General features: G+C 41.4%; 1 protein-coding gene across 1 annotated transcript in view; it reads right to left on the reverse strand.

The window, feature by feature from the left end:
- Positions 1-898: 898 nt before the first annotated feature.
- Positions 899-24,311, reverse strand: part of DDX60 (DExD/H-box helicase 60) — a 63,642-nt gene continuing 40,229 nt past the window's right edge. Inside the window, exons 24-37 of the mRNA XM_056855060.1 lie at positions 22,498-22,625; positions 20,582-20,734; positions 19,061-19,196; positions 17,935-18,087; positions 16,366-16,470; positions 13,088-13,288; positions 12,102-12,206; positions 11,354-11,495; positions 8,483-8,604; positions 7,369-7,516; positions 5,135-5,277; positions 3,841-3,992; positions 3,376-3,438; positions 899-998 (exon numbers count right to left, since the gene is read on the reverse strand). Coding sequence (XP_056711038.1) covers positions 899-998; positions 3,376-3,438; positions 3,841-3,992; positions 5,135-5,277; positions 7,369-7,516; positions 8,483-8,604; positions 11,354-11,495; positions 12,102-12,206; positions 13,088-13,288; positions 16,366-16,470; positions 17,935-18,087; positions 19,061-19,196; positions 20,582-20,734; positions 22,498-22,625 — 1,851 coding nt within the window. The remainder of the gene's footprint in view (positions 999-3,375; positions 3,439-3,840; positions 3,993-5,134; positions 5,278-7,368; positions 7,517-8,482; positions 8,605-11,353; positions 11,496-12,101; positions 12,207-13,087; positions 13,289-16,365; positions 16,471-17,934; positions 18,088-19,060; positions 19,197-20,581; positions 20,735-22,497; positions 22,626-24,311) is intronic.

Genomic DNA, 24,311 nt, shown 5'->3' on the forward strand with positions numbered 1-24,311 from the left:
TTTTGACTTACATGGAACCTTGTGGCTGTCTCTTCTATTGCCTGAAACATCTTTCCTGCATTTGGGAGAAAGTCCATTTGAGGGCATGTCTATTTGAGAGGTGTGGGACAAACATGGCAGATTGAAAAGATTCATTTATAAAGGCAGGTGTTGGTTTCAAGTGAATGCTAAAGCCGGCAGGTGGAATCAAAAGCAATGTTTTTGCAAATTATGTGTGTAAATTTGACGCCTTCTATAATACTAGTCCAGAAATATTGAGAGGGGACAAGACTTAAACAAAGGTATCATTTATTATATTTATGAACTAACCATAGAATTTTTTTTAATCTGACAAATTTCTTAAGAATGTTACGCTGGATTCATTCAAGTGTACAATTAAGTATGCTTTCTATACAGACAAACGTCAATCATTTCACCATATCTAGAAAAGAACCATTTTGAGAGTTTGATCCAACAAGGGGTTTTTCTGTTTTTTTTCCGATTCCAAGTAATTTTTGTCCATGCCTTTTATTTTATCAAATGTGATAATTCATTCCTTTTTCACAGCAGAAAATCTGGTTGGATTCACCCGTTTTATTTCCTAAATATTTTACAGGGCAAATGGGAGGGCATCAGGGTTGGAAAGAGTCCTGTGGATACAAGCGGTGCAGGACAGGTTGGAAAAGGCAGTGATTACTTGTGGTGCTTTGATCTATACCCACTTATGAGAAAGGGCAGCCACTGGTCCTAGGCAAAGTTCAATTTTCCCTTTAGGCAGTAGTAATCAACTTTGTGGCCCATGCAAAGTTATAATCTGTACATATATAGTTCTAATCTAATAACAGTTGATAATTTAGCAGCCCCTTGGGGTTTCAGTATCGGCATGTTCAACGGAGCAATGCTTTTGCTGCTTTGTTCTTTACACCTTTTCCAGTTTCTCCCAGTATTCTTGACTTAGTTGTTCAAATGCTTGTACAACATTATCATCCTTATTGTCACAGAGTTCGCACAAAGAAACACTGGAAGACAGGAGAAACAGCAAGTATTAAACAGTTTGATAGGACAGATACTTGTACTCTTATCCTAATGAAAAGATTGAAATGTGGTTGTAATATGCAGGCCAAAATTTTCCACCTTTGCTTAAGTGCTGTATGGTCTAAAATAATACCTGACATACCTGACATTTTGCTCCAGTCAAATGGCAGACAACTGTGATCCACCTTATGTGGGTTGTAGGGATTTATGATGATGATATAGCTTCAGTGACTGGAAAAGACTGTCCTTTGCAAGGAATATAGTCAATTTAACAAAACTATTTAAAACATTCTAGTACACAGCTGGATTTCTAGGAGAAAAGCTTGGTCCAGCAGTATTCTCTTAAGGGATCATCCCAACTCCCACTTATAAGACAACTTTTAGCATAGTGTATTTTAGCATAAACTTTTTAGTTTGTTTCTGAAGCCTGTTTTTGAAACAGAACCCTTTCATCAAAAAGTTCCCAGTGGCATGAGATGGCTGCTGCCAAGAGGCTGAGGCAGGAAAAATGCTGGAAGACCTCATAAGCCCATCCCCCTGTGGAAAAACACCAATGATAATATGAGTATGTATGTGCATCCAGATTCATAAAGCATGAGACTTTGCTTCCTAAGATTGATACAGGTAAATTGCTTGGGGGGATAATTCTAAGGATGTAGATTAATTCATAAGTGTACTTCACTGAGAGTAAATCACACTCAACTCAGGGGCAATTGCTGCTGAATAAGCATGTTTAGGAATGAACACAATTAGAGCCTGTTGGATCAGATCAGAGGCCATCTAGTTCAGCATACTGTTTTACACATCCGCCATCCTGTTGCCCAAACCATTTATGAATAAATTAAAAAGCTCTGGTCCCAATACTGGATCATTGACTTACTTGAGTTTCCCTTTTAGTTTCCTTCTGACTGTGTGTTATGTGTCATCAATTCACTTCTGACTTACAGCAACCTAGTAGGGTTTAAGGCAAGAGACTAACAGAGATGGTTTGCTATTTCCTTCTTCTGCATAGCGAACCCAGTATTCTTTGGTGGCCTCCCATCCAAGTACTAACCAGGGCTGACCCAACATGGCTCCTGAGATCAGGCTAGCCTGGGCCATCCAGATCAGGGCACCCTATGAATTAATGACCTTCAAAACATTTGCTCATTAATAGCCATGATCAAGCTTCCTTTACTGAGACAAACCATCTCATGTTGGGTCTTCCTTTTTTCCTAACTGCCTTCAACTTCCAGCATTACTGACTTTTCAAGTGAGTCTTGTCTTCTCATGATGTGACCAAACGATAGCCTCAGTTTAGTCATTTTAATGTCGAGAGAGTTCAGGCTTGATTTGATCTAGAATATACTTATTTGTCCTTTTGGTAGTCCATGGTATCTGTAAAACTCCTCCAACCCCATATTTCAAATCTATTTTCTTCCAGCTTTTTTCACTGCCCAACTTTACCATCTATACATAGCAACAGGGAGTACAATAGTATGCATTATCTTGATCTCCAGCAACACTTCCTTACACTTAAAGATAATTTCTATTTCCTTCTCCATGTGAGATCTGCCTCCTGGTTTTTGATTGGGTTGGAAATGTGGCACTTTTATGGCAACAGGCCGTGAAGTCAATAACTATAATGCTATCTCATGTTTCTTTTTTGACATTCTAGAATTTAGGCTTTGTTTTCCAAATTATATATTCTGGTTTGATAATTTTGTTGATCTGGCCTCTAACTCTTGGTGAATCACACAGTCTTGATCATGTGCTTGAACTGTTATGTTTGGTAATATGGAGAAAGGTGAGCCACCTGAATTAGTAAGAGCAGTTTTCACAGACCTACGGCACCTGGATTCCTCACTGTGTATCACTGTGAATACCTATATTTCTGCATGTAAAGGATGGGGAGAGGGGTTGGCAGAGCTGATTTTCATTATGAAAATTGACAAGTTTTGAACAATAGGCATAGATAACACAGTCATTTCTAGAAGTATGGCAAAATCAAGCTGCTAACATTTTAGCTTGGTCTAGAGCACTGGTTCCCAACCGGGGGTCCGTGTACCCCCAGGGGTCCGCGAGAACTAAATTAAGGTCCGCGAAACAAAGTTATAAACCCATAATAAATTAATATTTTCAATTAAAAGTTCTCTATTATAAAAATATATATTCAAATATTATTCTAAGTTTAATGTTTAACTAACAGTTATGATTAAAGTTTATTTTCAAATTCTCGGAATTTTATTTTGAACCTTGGGGTCCCTGCACCGAACAAAAAAGTCCTAGTGGTCCCTGGTCAAAAACAGGTTGGGAACCACTGGTCTAGAGGAAATCAGTAAGACTTAATGGCAAGCCCAATATTTGCTGTAGTTTACATACCTGATTGCTTTAATAGAAAGGGCAAAGTCTCTCAGCATATAGTAAGCCTCTCCTTCATGCAGGCTTTAAAAAAAGATGCAAAGTTAAGCTTAGTATACTTTTATTATTCAAACAGTTACTACATATAGCAGTATGTAGCAGTAACTAACAGTAACATTACTGTCAAACAAAAAATATCTTGAACTACGTTTTGTTAGAAACAGTCCATTTAACTGAATTTCGAATTGTGTGAGTAAAAATGGAGGAAGGAAATCAATGTACCATCTCTTCAGGACTTCTGTGCATTAATTGCAGCTCCCATGAGCCTCTGGATCTTGGACATATAACGGTTGTGGCCGTAAGGACACTAATATCTTACTGAAACAGGGCTGTTATTGAACATGGGTAAAGGTGACATTTGCTGTATGCGTTCGTAGCCTTTTGATTATGAATAGTGATATCGAAATCTGGAAGCCAAACACCTACCTGTTATCCTGTTTCATTGCTGTCAAAGATCCATGTTTGTAGAAATCAAGCACATATGCATTAAGTGGCATAATTCTTCCTTGATTATCATACATCTTTGAAGAGAGGACTGGAATGTTTGCAGCTGTAATACCTATTGTGCGCAATATGACCTACCAGAAACAACATAAGCAATGTCTTGCTTCTTACTTAGCAATTACTGTGCAAGTTCCTTTGTTATATTGCAATCAATCTGTCCTGAACCTACAAACAATTCTAGTTGGAACCAAAGAAAACTGCCAACTAGTGATGTGAGTATAAGGGTGAGGAGCTGGGTTGATACCAGGCCTCTGTCTAAGTAACTTTTCAAAGCAGTGAGGCTTTGCAGAGCAGTTTGACATGGCATGGATGACTGCTGTTTGGGCATGCCTAGGGTCAATATTTGGTTCCAAGCTTTGGGATTGGGCAGAAGGGGTTTATCAACAATTAGGACCCTAAAAGTATGTTATTAAATGTATTACCAAGCACTATGCCAAAATTCATAGTGAATTATTCAAATATAAGGTAACAGCAGCAAGAGTAATATTTGCAGCAAAGTGGAAAGCTGACAAATGCCAACTGTGGAAGAATGGAAAAACAAATTGGCAGAATATGGTGTCATGGCAATTTTAACATCCTATATACATAACAGACCAAGACTGGAATTTCCGTGGTGGGGGGGGGGGAATGGAATGTCTTTTACACGTAAATGGCAGGAGGCTCAGATGAGAAAGTAAAAAGGGAAAGATTTAAGAAAGAAATTCTTTAAATTAAAAAATTAGATATTATAATACTTGTAGGCTTTATTTACTACCATACAGTGAGCAAAAGCTCAAGCTATTATGCCCATAGGTGCTTCACTTAAACCACCACTTGTAGCTATGCATATTCATAATTCTAAAAAAAAGAATATTATACACAGAATCTTCATGTTCTCCTAATGTGGTTATGTTTTTATATACATTCTCTCATGAATTTACCCTAAGTTATTTATTAAGAAATAGTAGGCTCCTTGAACTATTCACAAAATGCTTTTATTCTCTCTTATCAATACTTGGTGCCTACTTTACATGGAAAGAATGAGATTTGAGAAATATCTGTGACAAAAGGTACAGTAACGCACAAGTACAACATGATCTTCACTTCATCAATTACTTGTTCCTTTTGCTTCTCAGGATGGCTGGCTATTAATTTTAAAAAAATAGTTTTATCTCAAGCATGTTCTAAAAGGTGGTATTAATATTTAAATAAATACATTCTAATAAATTTGACTCACACTGTTGACAGTCACTGCATTCAGTAAATCAAGTTCTGTATTTCCTGAAAGGCACACAAAGGGTGAAACAGCTGCCCTTCCTTCACTGCAGCTCATGAGGTGAGATGCAAACTGAGATTCAAGCTGTTCTGTATCTGAAAAATCTATAAAACGAAGGCAAACGATTTATGAATGAGGACCCAACACTGCTGTACTCTGACGACAGGGAAACAGAATGTACAACAGGTGTTTTTTGTCAGAAATCTGCATGTTTTCAATAGTAGGTGACTGTGCCTGATTTTGTGTGGCTCTTCTTGGAATTTGAAGCCTATGTATAACTATCATGTTCAAAATAGGAGGGAGGAGAAGAGGTCTTGGCCATGAAACCTGGAAATGTGGGAAGAGCCATGCTTGGTTTGATCCCTGGCCATATCCAATTAAAACATCTGGCATGGCTAGTATGCGGAAGTCCTGCTTGAGATGTTGGAGAGTTTTTTCCAGGTAATGCTGAGCTAGGTGCCCAAAGGCCAGTTAACTCCAGCTAAGTGAAGCAAGTGAACCAAAGAGATGCTGAGGACAAAAGACCTTGCATATAAACTCACTAATATAATAAAAAGGATGAGAGCTAACGGACTGAATCTTAATCCTGACAAAGTGGAGGTGCTACTGAGGAGGTTGGTTTGACCCAGGAATTGTGATAGCTCCTGTTCTGGATGGGGTTGCACTCCCCCTAAAGAAGAAAATTTGTAGCTTGGGGATGCTGCTAGATCCAGGCTTTCTGTTGGATAAACAGTGGCAGTGGTGTCGTTCACCAGCTTCAGCAGGTACACCAGCTACAGCCTTTCCTGAGTGGAAAAGATCTTGCCACTGTGGTGCATGCCCTGGTAACACGTAGATAAGATTGCTGCAATTTGCTGTAAATGGGGCTATCCTTGAGGACCCCTCCAGAAGCTACAGTTGATACAAAATGCAGCCCGAATGCTAACTGGAGCGGATCATACAGACCATGTCACTCTAGTCTTGTTCCATTTATGCTAGTTCTCAATTTGCTTCCCAACTCAAGGTACTGGTGTTGACCTCTAACATCCTGTACCACATACCTAAAGGACTGCCTATTCCCTTATGAACCTACCCAACCATTCTGGTCACCTTTGGGGGCCCTGCTTTGGGTGCCCCGGCCAGCTGAGGCTAGATGTGTGGCAACTGGCTAAAAGGCCTTGGTCAAAGCACCAAAACTTTGGAGCTCCCTCCCAAGAGAAACTAGTCTATCTCACTGTATCATTGCTTTCCAATGTATCATTGTTTTCTTTGGCATTCCCCCTCTATTATTGGCCGTCCTCCCTAATTGTATTATGCATTTCTTTTATTTATATGTGTCACTGAATTGCTTAAATATTTTATATACACTTATATTTTAAATGCTGTTTTAATGTCTATGTTTTTATGTCCACTGCCTTGGGGACCCTATTTAGATGGAAAGAAAACATAGAAATCTTTTTAATAAATTAGTTAATAAGGTTACATTTAGTGTTGTGATGTGATTGACAAACCCGAGTCACACCCTTCTAAGTCCCTTGAAGCCACTGGTTTAGAAGGGTATAAGTATGGCCCTGTTAGCTGGCTAGTTCAGCAATGGGATGTTGTGTGTCTTCTGCACATATTTTAATTGGCTGCCTGATGCTGCTGGCATTGTTTTATATATTTTGATACAGTAATATGGTTTTAGTGTTCTCCCTATTGAGGAAAAAGATACTTGGCAGATTTCGGTTGAGTACGAACAAATTATGTATAATGCTTACTTGCAAATCCAATACCTGCATATATGCATCTGTCTCCTTCTGCTGCCATCTTCCACCAGCATATGAAGACTTTTGGGTTTCACTTGGCATTCCCTCAGTGATCCCCCCTTCATTCCCAATGTTTTAACTGTTGTTTTTATCATTTGTACTTTGGTTTTAACTTATTTTAATGGCTTCTAAGATAATATTTTAATTTGTATATTTTAATTTGTTAGTTGCCTTGGTGGCTCCTTGGGGCAGAAAGGTGGGAGTTAAAATCTTGTAAGTAAATAATAAATACATGTAACTTTATAAGACAGGTCAAGTCAAGGACAAAAGGCCTAGTTTGATTTTATGAACAGGGGCAATAAATCTGAGTGCCTTAACACAGATTGCGGAGTTCCCTACCAACTTGCTAAACACCAAACCACTGGAAAACATGCAAATCTCTTTCAGGTCAATGACATATAAACATACTGAGTTCTGAAAGGGGAAGCCGATATTCTTGTTTCATATCTACCGTCGTAGAAACGATCTGTAGAAACTGCCCGAAGTTTTCTTGTATTCTGCAGTTGTAGTCATGCAAAGCAGCAGCAAAATCGTCAGGGAGATCTTCAAGGAACACCTAAAGACAACAGAATTATTGCTGGGAGAAAATTACTGTCAGTTGATGAGAGGTGGTGAGAGAGCTGCTGGTACCATGGCTGCTACACTATTAGGGCTGCCAACTTCCAGGTGGCACCTGGAGATCTCCCACTATTACAATTGATCTCCAGGCAATCAAGATCAGTTCCCTTGGAGAAAATGGCTACTTTGGAGGGTGGACTCTATGGCATTATACCATGCTGAAGTTCCTCCCCTCCCCAAACCCCACTCTCTCCAGGCTCCACTCCCAAAATCTCCAGGTATTTCCCCAGCCAGAGCTGGCAACTCTATACACCACACAGGCACTTAAGCTAGGAAGCGGCCAGTGGAACCCAGCATAGGCAAGGTCAGTTACTGGTGCTGGGTTCTACTAGCCACTCAGCTGCGTGCCTACACAGTGCACCAATTGCAGTCCAGGCAGCCCTTGCCTACCAGTACTGTCTTCCCATGCTCCTTCAGAAGCGGCCAGTGTGTGCTTGATCCCATAAGATTCCACCACTCCTGACCACAGTGTGCTACAATCAGATCAGGTGCAATGCTTACAGGACAAATAGTAAACCTCCCATGGCAGAAGGAGACCAAAATCCTGAACCTACCCTGCTTACTTCCAATCTTACCTACAGACCACAATCAGATGCTAAGTATAACACACATATTATATTAAAGTTGACTGACTGTAATCGAGTACATAGCCAAACCATTATACCTTCTTGACTAAATGGTAGTTCGTAGTGCCTCGAAGAAGTGCACAACCCCAAGATGACACATATTGCAAGGGAAGAAACCTCAAAATTAAACTCTTCTTATTTCCTCCCTGAATTGTTCCAATTTTAGTATATAACTACAGGTTCATGACCCTCTCCATTCTTCCTTTGCAGTAGCTGCTCTTCTGCACTATTCTTCCTGCTTTCCTACATTTGTTTAGCAAATAAGGCTTTGACCTTACCTTTGATTGGTAAAATTTCCTTTTAGAATTCACAACAGCAGCTGGTATGTGTTTTCTTCCAAAAAGATGTGCCAATACTAGCACTAACCTTTCCATCACTTCTTCAGAAAAAAGCCTTGATGCTGTTTAATACAGAAATTCCACATCAGACTTATTGACAGTACTACATTTTCTTTAAAAAAATTATAGTCTAGGATACCAACTCTGCCCTGCACCTCATGCCTCCCTAGGCCTGAACAATTGTTTTTGGAGGAGTAAACAAATGGCCTGAAACATCTATTTCTTTTTGGGTGGGAGTGGTATCATTAGCCTGATGAAGAGTTCTGGAGAACTTGAAAGCTTACAATGTTGTGTGTCATTTTACTTGGTCTTAATAAAGATTTGGATTCTGCTTTGGACCATTATGGCTACTTGGAAGTCATAAGGTACTATGTTTGCAGACAGCAGACTTACTACAGTAAGCTGTTTCTACAGAATGAAAACTTGTCACAAAATGACACTCCCTCACAATTTCCCTGTGTATATTTGTTATTAAAGATGTAAGCTCAGTTGTAGCTTCATCCGTTTATATATTAAAGAAAATGAATTTGGATTCTTATGTCTAGTATAAGAACAGTGAACTACATTACGGGGAAACAATATTTTGAACTCGAAATTGTCATGTAAAGAACGTCTCGAAGAGCTTGTGTCAAATTGTTAGCAGTTCCTAGGTTGTACTAAAATACAGGTAGTTTAGCTAAAGGTTGTTTATCTAGAGTTCCGTAATGTTGTCCAGCCTGTAGACATTTCTGGAATATTGAGAATGGTGAGTGGGTGCTAACACAAAATGGCTGGAACTGGGCACTGGAGCTAATCACAAAATGGCTGCCATGGGGTACTAGGGCCAGTCACAGAAGGTTGGCAGGCTGCAAGCCAAGTATCCACTTACAGTGGAGGCAGCTGTTTCTTAATGCATGTTCCTTGCATACACAAAGGTAATGCCTCTGGGGTTCTTCTGAAGCATCTGCTGCTTTAATGAGCTGAAGGAAAGCCAGAATTGGCTATTTGCTTTGAGGAAGAGATGCTTTGGAAAAGAAATAAATGGTCAGCAGGGAACTCATTGATGAGCAGTATGGTGCCCACATCTATTCTCAGCTTAAAGAATTAGTATGTCATTCGATTACAATGTATTCATTCCTCCACGTACATGCTCAGAGAATGGTTTTATGGTGCCTGATCTAGTTCACTATCTGAAGGTGGGTAGGTTGTTTGGCAATTTTCCTGGATGAGAGGTTAACTGGGCCAAACTAGACATTACTTTTTTTAAAAAAAGAAAAGAGTTGCATTTGGGTTCCCCGGATTTGACTTCCTCTCCCTAGAGCCACATAGCAGCCTCTGGGAATTGTCTGTTTAAAATTAAAGGAGAGCGAGATTGAGCTGACAACTGTGACATGGGCAGAAGAGGGGCTCGTGCCTTCTTCTCCATGCCGTTTCCACATCTCCAAATGGCCTTGGGAGGGGGGAGTTATTCCCCCTTTTTGGTTGTTCCATGTGGGTTCAACTCTTTAAAAAAATGTGACAACTAGAACACCAGTGCAAAATACTAACAAAAATAGCTCTCAAGTCAGGATTAGTAACAGATAGCTTTACAAAAATCATTACCTATAAAAGCAAACAGGCAGAACAAGCCTAGGGAAGAGGAGTGGGAACAGAAAGATGAGCTGCCACTCAGGGTCCAACCCCCTTAAAGGGACCTGGAGAGGGAGAGAAGTCTCTCTGTGGGGCTTGGAGATGCCCTGAAATTGTAGACAGTCCCCATACCCATGAGACCAGTCACGCTGGAGACCACGGCTGTTTTGGAGGGTGGACTCCATGATGACCCAAACCCACTCAGGTCCCCCTCCTTCCCCTGGCTCCATTACCACATGTATAGGGCTCTCCCAAATGTCAATAGGGCATCCCCACCACCCCCTTCCATTGGGCAACCATCCTCCAGCTGAAAGGGACCAAGGACAGGCCAAAATGCTAGGACAAAAGACAGTTGTGCCATGGCCAGCAGCATCCTTTGCGCATTGCCCACCTCAAGGTGACATAGTGCCCACATGGTGCAAAGGATGAACAAAGACTGGAAAAGGAAGGGAGTGGGGGTGAACGTGGTCGCCAACAAGAGCATCAGGGTTTGGCGACTGCACACTGGTGACCTCACAGTGCAGCAGGCTGCCCACATTGCCAAGGGTGACCACGTTGTCAAGGAGGCAGCATCCTCAGATGTGCCCAGGCATCAGTGTCACCAGGCCTCTGGCCCAGGGATTACCCCCCGCCTCCACCCTCACCAGTCAGGTAGCTGTCAGACAGTGTCCCATGCCACATGCCCGAAAAAGGAGGTGTTCCCAGGCCGAAAGGGCACTGAGAAATGACTAGCATCAATCCAGCCTCCAAGAATGCCCCTTTTCCTGCGGGCACAGGGCCCTGCACCAAAGATGCACTAGCAAGCAAAAATGGCACAGCTGTGCTGCGGCTCTGCAGCGGCATAAACTGCCCTTACGTAGGGGTCATTCTGCCCTGCCCCCCTCCCGAGGACTGGGCTGTCCATTGTTTAATTTTCAGTTAAAACTTGCAATTTACAATCAATGTATTTTTCTGTACTGAGAAAGAAAAGATACGTTGTCTGCCATTTTATGTTGACGTTTCAGCATTTCCATTAGGTGGTCACGTTGAATTTCCTGTGCAATCAGCCTGTTACCCATGATAACATACGCACAGTCTAAAGGTGGGTTCCAAAGCAAGCTTGTGAAGTGCATTGTGCATTCCTCACCCTTCCCTTTAAAAACAATACCAACAGAGGAGAAGCAAAGAAGGAAAAAATTTCCCTCCTTCTCTGTCTAAACCTACCTTTTGTGCTCCGCTGACACAGCTTGTGGAACAAGCCCTGCACAAGAAATTCAACTAGGACAATATTGGAAGGCTCGTGATAATGCAAGTGGGTAACAAGTCCAGCAAACCCTGTGGTATTACCGTCCCGATCCAAATATCCCTAAAATATTAGAACATTGGACATGTTTAGATTTTTCAAGAAGGCTGTTTCAAGATGAAAGCTGTCTTTTACTCACTTTAACCTGTGATCAGAAAAAAATACTGTCAAGGTCATATACAGTATATGGGTACACAGCACACAGGACTAACTGGTTTCATATTTTAAGAGATTTATTGTGGTAAGAAAAGTTTTATTAAGGCTGTTATTCTCATACCTCTTTCTGCTGCTGTTTTAGGTCTGAAAGGCAAATGTATCAACCAAAACTTGCAATTGTCAGAGTTTGCTGCTAAATACTATACTACGGAATGTGTCACAATAGATCATACTCGGTAGCCGCAATTAAAGGAGCCTGAACTTTTGTTGGCCACAAGTGGAAGCAAATTTCATTAGAACATGTGAGCAACATCAGTCTCAATCAGAAGAAAGATGATGCTAGTCTACAACCGACAGAAAATGCTACTGGGGCATATTTTTTTGTTGATACAGCAAGTTCTAATCTTCTAATTTAACTGGTCATAGCAGCCTTGGGTGCACATGGAACTCTGGCCCCCAGGGGGTGATCATATCTAAAATGCAAGACCAAACAAAGATTACTTGAACTCTTACCTCCTTCACAAGAAACTGTAAAGAAAACAAAAAATAAAGCTTTAACATTTCCAGGGTCCTAGGCTGCTTGAAGGACAGAAGTGAATGCTTCAATAATGATAAAGCCTTAAAGAAGGGGAAAAACACATGCATTAATACATTGTCAGCATATCTAATTTAAAGGTTACTAGAAAAAATATGGAATGCTGGGTTGGTTTCAGTGGTAAATCTCTACCAACAGAAGGTATTTTTGTCAGCTGAACAGGAGCTCCTTGCTTTCCCCATCCTGCCAAAATCATCCCTGAATGAGAAAGAGGGGACCCCTGGAAACAGTATGAAGGTCTGCAGTGGAAGGGAGGAATCCACAGTAATTGACCCTCTTCTGTTGGTGGAAACTTACTGCAGGAGTCAACCCTCTGTTCTCCTACTATATACATAACTAACTGAGTATGTAGTATCAACAAACATGGAATGAGTCATATACTATCTAAGCAGAGGGTGAAGGAAACAAAAAGGTGGGATATTATGTAAATACATTCATAAAGTTATCAAATTGGATCCCATGCTGACATGAACAGAGCAAGGAACTGTTTGTCACCTTCTTTTTCCTGCAGCATCCTAAGTCTTCCCCATCCTAGTGCTGGGAACATGCCGACCTTCCAGAGCAGTATGCTGCACAGCACACGGAGAGGGGTACAGAATCATGTCCCTCCCCGTCATACCACTTGGATCCAATGGCTGATGACACCAGCAGTTAGTATGGATTTGTAAGTTGTATACTAACCATGGATTCCTAAGGAGAGTTACTCCAGTCTAAGCCCATTGAAATGAATGGGTTTAGAACAGAGTAACTCTCCTTAGGAATGCACTGTCAGTAGTGAGAATGCAGAAACATTTTAAATATATATAATAAGAATATAATAAGAGATTTATTTATTTAAGCTAAGAATGCTTCATAAATAATTTGCATGAAAACTATTCTCATTAAATATATAAGCTCAGATCACCTTTGCATGTGCATCTTCTTTGTCATCTGCTTTGGAAGCCAACAGCATGACTCTTAAGATGAAAGAAACACTCAGAGGAAACTGTCCTCGAAGTTCAGGTACATTTGATTTCATGAGCGTCTGTATTTTGGGCAATGGAATGCCATAGAAAAAGACATTTCCCAACAGATCTTGACCACGCCGGCCAGCACGTCCAGACATCTGAAAAGAAGCACTCCACGCATCAGAAATCAGAGCAAGAAACCAAGCAAAAGTAGAATCCCTAAGCAAAGTCACAGTTTCTAAGCCCATTGACCACAATGGTCTTTTGTGTGTGTGTGTGTGTGTGTGTGTGTGTGTGTGTGTTAAGTGCCATCAAGTCGTTTCTGACTCATGGTGAGCCTTGCTCAGATCTTGCAAATTGAGGGCCATGGCTTCCTTTATAGTCAATCCATCTCTTGTTGGGTCTTCCTCTTTTCCATTTTGGATGCACACCTTAACGTGGTGAGGGAGTTTGTGTGTGTCAGCGAAGCTGGGAGCAATACCGTATGGGGTCTAGACTCTGACAAGAGACTAGACTCCCAGCAGAGTCACTCAAGACGGAATGGTCACAGCTGAGACACCAGACGAAGATACATCCACCCACTTCAGGGATCAATGGCCACATCAGCAGAAGAGAACAGGCAGTTCCAATGGTGATGAGGGCAGAGGAATCCTTGAAGGCTAGCTACTGGACAGCAGCAGTAGTGGAAGGTGACATTGGTGGAGGAGCTTTTGTAGACAACGGCATTGCCACTACAGCTAACCCTGGTTAGTACTGCGCAGAAGAAGGCACTGGTAAACCACTTCTGACCAACCTTTACCTTGAAAACCCTATGATGAGACAATGGTCTTAGAAAGGTGTAACTCTGTTTAGGGTTGCACTATACAGTCTTTTAAACTAGTAGGTGATTTTTGAGGAACTTATTTAATTCCTCAATTAATTAATTTAATATAATTCAAGTATTTGTTTAATTTGTTTAATTTTAGTTAGTTATTGTCGAAGGCTTTCACGGTCAGAGTTCATTGGTTCTTGTGGGTTATCCGGACTGTGTAACCATGGTCTTGGTATTTTCTTTCCTGACGTTTTGCCAGCAGCTGTGCCGGCCACAGCTGCTGGCGAAACGTCAGGAAAGAAAATATTTAGTTAGTTTATTTTAATGAATTTTTAAAGTATTTTTATCTCCATTTGCCTCCCTAATGGAGATTCAAAGTGGCTTACAAAATATAAAACAGAAAAACAAACAATACAACACATTCTGAAGGGCAGCATTGATTTTTTAATCAATTACCCTTTGAGTCTTATTGCAAAAAGATTTTTAAATAGGAAGTACATAGGAACAACTTTCTGGATTCCATCTGAAATTAAGCAGGATACAAGATATTACGTTCTCACAACTTATAAACCTGAGGATAACGCTGAAAGAACAAGGCCAAACAAACTGTTTTAGGGAGGGGCTGAGGCTCAGTGGTAGAGCATCTGCTTGGCATGCAGAAGGTCCCAGGTTCAATCCCTGGCATCTCCAGTTAAAAGGACCAGGCAAGTAGGTGATGTGAAAGACCTCTGCCTGAGACCCTGCAGAGCTGCTGCAGGTCTGAGTAGACAATACTGACTTTGATGGAACAAGGGTCTGATTCAGTATAAGGCAACTTCATGTAAACCTGCTATTTTAATTCAGTTTTCTTTTTACAAAATACAGATGCTTGGAATACACACTGAAAAGAAACAAATACCAGGAAGGGGCATTTTCCTAGAAAAACTTATTGACACCCATAATTTCCCATATTGGGTTAAAAGCAGTTGGGTGTATAGTTTTCAGTGGGAAAATGTAGCCTGGTTATAAAGCCCCTCTGCCACATTCTCAGCATTTTATAAAAAGCAAACCTTCTGAGGAAGAAACTAGTAAGAATATTAAGTGGAATAATAGAAGGCAAAGAGGTACTTGCATTAACAACAAGAACAAAAGCGGCGTAAAAGGAAGACCTTATAAAATTACGAATTAATAAATACCAACATCATGAGAAAGGAAAGATTGGTAATGGAGAAAAGTGTATGGGAAGAAGATACCAGGGTTAGAAAAGTATGGAAATACTGAGAGAAAACTGAATGATGAACAAAATGGAGGATAAATAGGGTTGCCAGGTCCCCTCTCTCCTCTGGCGGGAGGTTTTTTGGGCGGAGCTGGGGTGGAGGCTGCATGCGTGCACAATTACATCACTTCTAGTTTACACCCGGAAGCACTGCATCACAATTAGTTTGAGCGGTAAACCAGCCAGTCACAATGTGACGATTCCAGGTATAAACCAGAATTGACGTGATTGCGTCATGCACAGCTGCGTGCATGCGCAATCCCCACTCCTGAGCTGGCCAAACCAACCTGGCAACCCTAAGGATAACCAAAGTGTGAAATTAAGAAATGGTAAAGACTAAACAGTGAAAAAGAAGAAAAGCTACCTAAGATCACTACAGAAAAGGTAAATTTGAAGAACATTTCAATGCAAACATAATAGTATTTAATTAAAACTAGCTACTTTTCTACCTTGCAGAACTCAATGTAAATGTACATTTATTTACAATGTAAATAAAACAACAATTATACCCCCCTAAAAGACCACAATTTAAACTCTCAATTAGTACTACCAATAAATAAAAACTAAACTAGTCAAATGCAGTCCTAAAAAAAAAGGTCAACTGCCGCTTTAAGATTGTAAGGGAGGAGGCCACAGAGTGCAGAGGGAGAAAGAAAGGGAGGGATCTCCAAATCCAAAGGAAAGTAAGATGTGTCAGAGGCCAGATCTGCTTCCTTCCATCTTCAGCAATCCAAATACCAGTCCTTGAATCAGCATATCGGAAGTGCGCATCATACACCTGTAATGTGTGATGTCCTGAGCTGCATATAGGCTGAGGGCAGGCTGAAGAATGGGAAGCTTACATTGTTCCAAGGATGTGTTTGAAGGGCAAAGGTTCCAACAATTTTTGAAAGTTAAATAGGCCTGTATCTGTGCCTGGATAGTCCCTGGATGGGAGACTTATGGGGAACACTGTATATGCCATTTGAGTTTCATAATGGAAGAAAGATGGGTCATATATGTAATAATAAATAAATACACTGAGTCCCTTGCCCATCCGTATATATAGAAACTGTGCCTATAATTTCATACTTGGGCAATTTGTATGTATTGTACCCAATCCTCCCTCAAACGTACAAGTTTCTGAATATTTATAAAAATGAATCTACTTAGCCTGCATATTTTTGTACCTGTCTATAGTTCAGAGCATCCAAATACACAGAATTCTGTAGAAAAACGACAGATTTGCATGGCATGTTGATTCCCAAAGCCAAGGTTCCTGTGGCTGTCACCACCTAAAACAAAATCCAATAATGCTACTTTTTAAAAAGAGAGCAGATAACAGTCAAGAGATACACTGTTGGGAACCACATGGGGAGAAAGTCACATTAGGCTAATAAGAAACAAATTAGCTAATACTGGGACAAACTTAATGAAACCCTGTCACCGGAACTTGTTGATATTTTATTTCAATTTTCTTTTACGCCTCTACCTAATACTCCAGTTTTTAACCACAATTTTAAAATAGTATTAAAATTTCCTGTACAATGCAGGAAATTCACAACTACCTCCCCTCTACCCACCCCAGTGACCCCTACTCCATGCCCAGAAGATGGCCAAGATGCCCTCCCTCTCATGGTCTGCCAAGGTCATAGAATCAGAATAGCTGACAGATGGCCATCTAGCCTCTGCTTAAAAACCTCCAGGGAAGGAGAGCTTACCACCTCCCGAGGAAGCCTGTTCCACTGAGGAACCGCTCTAACTATTAGAAAATTCTTCCTAATTTCAATACAGAACTCTTTTGATTTGATTTCAACCCATTGGTTCTGGTCTGACCTTCTGGGGCAACAGAAAACAGCTCGGCACCATCCTCTATATGACAGCCCTTCAAACACTTGAAGATGGTTATCATATCCCCTCTCAGTCTTCTCCTCTTCAGGCTAAATATACCCAGCTCCTTCAACCTTTCCTCATAGGACTTGGTCTCCAGATCCCTCACCATCTTTGTTGCCCTCCTCTGGACACATTCCAGCTCGTTTACATCCTTCTTAAATTGTAGTGCCCAAAACTGAACACAATACTCTAGGACGGTGAGGTCTAACCAGAACAGAGTAAAGCGATACCATCACTTCGCGTGATCTGGACACAATACTTCTGTTGATACAGCCCAAGATCGCATTTGCCTTTGCTGGGCACAACCTTTCATGGGCACAACCAGCAACTCAAACCCTTTTATGTAGGTTATAGTAGCTCTATCCATGAATTTGCATGTGCTGGGAGAAGGAGTGTATTTGTCAGATGCTGCCTGATTCCCAGTGTGACATTGGTCATGAAAGTTAAGCTTTTCCATGCAGGGTTTCTGCAACATGGCTGCTGTCACCTTAAAATTAAGTGATTGGCTTGGATCCTAAGTTGTGTAAGCAGAGTTGGGCTAGAGGAAGGCAGGTTCCCAACCTTCCCACTTTCACTGCCGCCTTCTTCTGAACACCCCCCCTCCATCACACTGAAGATGAAGGATCAGCATGTCAGACAAATTGGGAATCCACAGGAGGAGCAAAAGACAAAAGTTGCAGATAGAGAAGTTGTTCTATCAGCAGCACTGCTGATGCTCCCACAGAATGGGGCCGTAGGATCCATGTCAATGTCTCCTGTCTGTTCAAGCAAGAACATATGTTCACACAGGCAATAGTGCCCCTGGAGTGCACAAACTCACAAACATACAGGGAAGGAGGGGAGGAAATTGGAAGGAACTGGCAAACCTGAATAAATCCCATCCTGAACAGCATCTCCACCATTTGCCTCCCTTTATACTCCACAGAGGCGTGATGGTACCCAATGCCTCTAAGTGTCAGCTTTTGCAGCTCTTTGTGCTTTTTCATGAATCTTGTTCGGTGAAATATCTTGTAAAAAACCTAAGACAATAAAAAGTTATGGTTTACATAGTATGAATTCCCAGTAAATTATTTTAGTCCATGCCAAAAATGAATAATCTTGTTTATGTGTAACTTCTTGGATTCTTGCATGTTTTTAGCACACATCTCTTTACCAAACTACTTCTGTAGAAGACATTATTGTACTTACTAGCTACCATTGTAAGTGAGAATAGTTTAACCCAGGGAGGGTGGGTTAGAAATCCAATAAATAAATAAATAAATAGATACATCGAAAAGAAAGAAAGAAAGCTTATTTATTAATTTACTTCATTTACAACCCACCTTTCTCCCCAGCAAGGACCAAAGCAGGTTACATAGTTCTCTTCTCCATTTTATCACAACAACCATGTGAAGTAGGTTAAAATAAGTGTGTGTGACTGGCCCATGGTCACCCAGCAAGATTCCATGAAAGAGAAAGTACTGAACCTGGGTTTCCCAGATCCTAGTCTAACTCTCTAACAACTACAACGTACTGGCTGATCATGCCAGCATGGGAAGATATATCTTTAATGGATGCGATGGAAGGAGGGCTGCTGTCCCTTTTTGTTGATCCAGGGCGAGTGCTCTGTGCTTCCTGCCTTTCATTGGGAGGCCTGTAACCTCCTGGTGAGAGGAGAGATTTAGGAGTTTCATGTCCAGTTAAGTGAAGGATATGGGCTGACTCCAAGGAAAGCTGCATTTACTCCAAGTTCTGGTTTTTGAACACATAAATCTCCTTTATTTGCATTACTTTCTGCTTACTTTGTGAACTAGATGGTTACATCTATTTCATAATTTTCTTCTCTCCGTTTATTTCTCTGTTTTTGTGTATTGGTAACTGCATCTTTGTGAAGGATTTAAATTGTTGAAAATTGTTTTAAGAACCAGTCTTGATTGAAAGGCAGGGTACAAATCAAACAAATAAGCAGGTCATTAGGGGCTTTTTAAGTATTAGGAAAGTTTTTCTGCTCACCTCCTTGTCAACAGCTTGATCATTTGCATACGTGCAGTCAGAAGGGGTTTCAGCAATTTTTTCAAGGCGATCCATTATGCTTTGAAGTTCAGCCATCTTAGTTATTCTGTCATCTGTACGGCTGACTTTTTTATCACTGAAAAATGTATGCATTGATTGTAAATGCTGTTATTTCCTTTTATTTGAAGCTCATCAGTTCTTATACTTTATTATATGTTTTACACACGAAAATTGTTCTTAAGAATGGACAGCGTCATGTGTGTATTCTTTCAAGTGTGTGTGTGAGACAGAGACTTGAAAGTTTTATACACGACACAATGGAAACTACAAAAATACCACCTGATTTACAGTTCTTAAACTGTACATTGAAATAATTTGTCTTACTTTGAAATAATTTGTCGAGGCCCTAGTACAACTTCCCTTTACGCTCTGCTGACATACGTGCAAGTATAATTTGCATTTGGTGCCACTGTTTTCTAAACATTTGGGAATGTACATTTTCAGGTCATAAAGCTGGTGAGGAACTCTGCTGTCAAGTGTTCCTTAAGCAATCTGCTCCTCCTGAAAGACTGCAGGTAAAAAGGAATAAGAGAAGGCGAACTTGGGAATCAAAGTCCAACAAGATTGAAAGCGAATAACCAAGAGCCGAAAAGAGGAATGAAATGGCCAAGGATCCACATATGGAGCCCCCCTGAAACTGTTTCCTCCTCCCCTTTTACACAGCAAGCTCATAGAATTCCAATTCAGATCTGGACGACAGCATCAGGGAGAAGATTTTAAGCTTTCCCCTCACTATGCCATTTTCTTAGTCTGAGAGCCCGTGCAGAGCTGCCATTTGCACCACTGAAGTAAACATAGCAGGGTCTGATACCAGTCCTGACACAGGACTTTGTCTTAAGAGATCTAATAGTAAAGGAAAGAAGCCCAGGGGAAGGTTTAAATCCCCCTCCTTATGCTTTGTACTGCCAGTTCAAATTTGAGTCCCACACACCTGCTATTTACAAATATACAGGGAGGCTCATACAATATACGGGGAGGCTCATACACACAATCCTAAGAACAGTTTCTTCAGAGTAAGCCCCATTAAATACAATGGTACTTCTGATTAGACCTGTTCAAGATGGCTCCAACCCCCCACCCCCAAACATGAACAAAAGTGCCTTTTTGTGTGAAGAGGGATCCAAATAATGAAAATGGTAATCCAACTAGAAATAAATTTCAAGCTGCAACTGAAAAGGTAAGAATTTTCCCTTGTTTAAAAACAGGTTGGTGGCATTTGGCATAATTTTGAAGCTTAGATAAAGAAATATGGAGGCAAGCATTAAACAATTTAGCAAACCATTTACAACTAGTAATTTTTCGTTTTATATTTGTTTTTATAATTAAAAAAACATAGGTGTTTAATAGAGGACAATGTTTTACTTCAGATAATTTACTCCTTCGTTTATTCACATTTGATTTGATACATCTAAAAATGCTATGAAATTAAAGCATGTTCCAAAAAGGGTTTATAATACTTACTCTTTCTGACCTGCCAAAGACTTTTCAATCTTTTTACGTTTTTTTGTTAACAATTGCTCTTTTTCAGAACCTGGGATCTGCTTGTTCTTTTGCTTCTTCTCTAAGGCCTTGTAAACTTCATTAGCCCAATTTTCCACTGCATTAATCCTGAATCTTTAAAATGAAATTTCAAGCTATGATTAGATCTTAAATAGTGAAGACCCAATTCTTTCCCTTTCTACTCTGCTTTCTTATTTCATCTCCTCTATCCCACTGTTTTTTTTTTGTTGTTGTTTTTTTTGTATTTTGGTCACATCATGAGACGACAAGTCACTGAAAAAGACAGTCATGCTAGGAAAAGTTGAAGAGGAAGACCCAACAAGAGATGGACTGACTCAATAAAGGAAGCCACAGCCCTCAGTCTGCAAGACCTGAGCAAGGCTGTCAAAGATAGGACATTTTGGAGGACTTTCATTCACAGGGTCGCCATGAATCGGAAGCGACTTGACGGCACTTAACACACACACACACACATCCCACTGTTATGTCTGACCCCACCCCGAACCCCTAGGCTGTTTCCATATAGATGTTTTGTTCCAATTTGGCTTTCTTAAAGCAGCACTGTTTTAGGAACATCCACAAAGAGGTCATCCTCTATTTGTGCTGTTTCTGCGTTTCTTCCCATTTTACCACAATCTCCCCCAAACATTGTTCAGTATGATCTTTGGGGAAACATCATGGTCATAGTGCCTTTGGACACCATGTGGATGGGAAGGGGGACATTTGTATAGGTCCTGCTCTCGCTGATGCCATTTTCCTTGCCTCAGCCCCAATGGTTGCCATTCCCCCGACATACACATGTACCAGATCATATCAATATAATGATCCTTTGCGACTGTCTACTTGTTCCCAATATTCATTTATTTAGAAGAAAGTAAGTCTCTAGGCCTTTTGTTATGGAGTTATAAGAGGAAAGGAACAGGCTGCATAGTTCCCCTTTTAACTGATCAGCTAAATGAGCTGGAGACTTACTTTTTTAGCAGTAGAAATAATGAACTACACAAAGAATTGCCTCCATGCAGAAGTAACTCTACTTTTCCCCAAAAGTTCCAGAAATTTTTACATCTCTACCTGGGGGTAAACCTCACTGAATAAAATGGGACTGACTGTTGGAATATACACTGTCAAGGGTACACAAAGCAACAGCTCCTGTAGGGGGCAGAAAATGCAAAAACTAGTCAGATAGGGAAATGGACACTACTCTTCTTCCTTCTGCTGAATGTTGTTTCTTCATTGTCCCCAGAATGCAACTTTCAGACTTGTGTCCTACTTCATCACATCTTTTCCTGCTAGCCATGCAGCTAAGAAACCACTCTGTTTATCTAGTAGTGTAACTTCTTCAAATAAATAACATAGTTCTGTACAATAGGCTACACCTGACAGGGTGAACAAAAATTCACTCTGCTAACACTTGCTTCAGAGTTAGGGTTATCAGGTCCCTCTTCGCCACCGGTGGGAGGTTTTTGGGGCGGAGCCTGAAGAGGGCAGGGTTTGGGGAGGGACTTCAATGCCATAGAGTCCAATTACCAAAGCAGCCATTTTCTCCAGGTGAACTGATCTCTATCAGCTGATCTCTATCAGGGTCTGATACCAGTCCTGACACAGCTGGAGATCAGTTGCAATAGCAGGAAATCTCCAGCTAGTACCTGAAGGTTGGCAACCCTATTCAGAGTAGACCTGCTCAGACTTGATCCCTATAGCACAGTATACATGATTTATATATAGTATAGATTTTTGTAGAAGGAATCAACATTTTGAACAGCATGACAGATACATACAGATACATTTTAGCTTTCAGATACAAATTGCTATCTCACTGATTATGCATAACACAGCTGTGCAAATTAGACCATCTCTTCCCCATTTGAATTCCTTACAGGAAAAACAGCGCAGGCAATTTATTCATTTGGTGAAGTTTTTCCACAAAACAAGGAAAATTGGTTCTCATCTCTTCTTCAGCAGAGCAAGCAGGCTGAGGTTTGAGCAGCCCCAACACTTCTCTCACCTAGCCAAAAACAGCAACGGTTTAGCAATTAACTAAATATACCAATCAGTAGGTGAGAAAAACAGTTTCACTTACCTGTAACTGTTGTTCATCTGGTGGTCTTCTATGTAGGCACACATTGGGACTGCGCAGGTGCAGGCCAACCACAGAAAGTGAGAGCGCTCCCCTCCCCCCAGGGTCATGTAGCCTTCCCGCCCAGTCACATGACCAGGGGGAGGAGCGCTCTCCCCTCCAGTTCTCCAACCGCCGCCACGGAACCCACTCACATGTTTAGAGGAAGGTCCTGCAGCGAGGAAGGAGGGAGGGATGTGTGCCTGCATAGAAGACCACCAGATGAACAACAGTTACAGGTAAGTGAAACTCTGTTTTTCATCTGCGTGGCTTCTATGCAGTCCCACATTGGGAGAATAGCAAGCTCGCTTACCAGGATGGTGGGTGTGGGACCATCACCGAAATAAAGACTGCAAGACGGCTTGTCCCACTGCTGCCTCTCGAGACGAGTCTACATCAACCGCATAGTGTTTCATGAATGTAGAAGGGGTTGACCACGTCGCCGCACGACAGATGTCCCAGAGATCGAGCTTAGACAAGAAGGCAATGGAGGCAGCATAAGCTCTGATGGAGTGCGCCTTGATCATGTCCGGGCATTCCACATGTGCTCGTTCATATGACAACCTAATGGCTGAGGTAATCCACCCAGATAAGGTCTGCGGGGAAGCCCGGTGACCCTTGTGGAGGCCGCTAAAGCAAATACAGGTTATCCACTCTGAAGCCTGCAGTTCTTTGAAAATAAAAAAGGAGGGCCCTCCGCACATCCAAACAGTGTAGTGCCCTTTCCGCCTCAGAGGAAGGGTTTGGAAAGAATATGGGCAAAACAATGTCCTGTGAGAGGTGGAACAAGGACACCACCTTGGGCAAAAATGAAAGCTTGGGTTTCAACACTACCCTGTCAGTGTGAAACTTGGTAAAAGGTGGAGAATGGGAAAGGGCCGCCAGATCACTTACTCTCCTGGCCAAGGTAATGGCGACCAAAAAGGCTGCCTTATAGGACAAAAGGGAAATGTCACAAGTAGCCAAGGGTTCAAAAGGGTGTTTCATCAACTGGGACAACACCAAGGATAAGCTCCACTGCGGAACAGGTGGGGACACCGGAGGGTATAGATTGATAAGGCCCTGTAAAAACTTCTTCGAGTGTGGATGTGAGAACACAGAAAAAGAGTCCAACTCAACATGAAAGGCCGAGATAGCGGCCAAGTGTACTTTAATGGAGGAATTAGATAGTCCAACATCTTTTAAACAAATGAGGTAGTCGAAGACCGACGACGGGGCATTTAACTGGGGACAAACCCTTGTCAGCAGCCCACAGGGGAAAACGTCTCCATTCAGCATCATAGGAGTGCCTAGTGGACGGCTTGAGGGAGTGCAAGAGCACCTGAGCCACCCTTTCTGACCAGTGACTCACAACTGGATCCTCCATGCAGCCAGCTTGACTCTGGGGGAATGTGGGGGGACACTTCTTGGAGGAACAAGTACTCCCCCCGAGCCAGGGACATGAGTGTGGCGAACTAGGGCCTCCTGGGCCAAAATGGCGCCACCAGGATGCAATTTGTCCTGTCCATCTTGACCTTGGCTAGAACCCTGCCCAGTAAGGGGAAGGGAGGGAATATTTAGAAGAGAGCATTCGAC

The sequence above is a fragment of the Euleptes europaea genome, chromosome 9 (genome assembly GCF_029931775.1).
Source record: "Euleptes europaea isolate rEulEur1 chromosome 9, rEulEur1.hap1, whole genome shotgun sequence".
Classification (NCBI taxonomy): Eukaryota; Metazoa; Chordata; class Lepidosauria; order Squamata; family Sphaerodactylidae; genus Euleptes; species Euleptes europaea.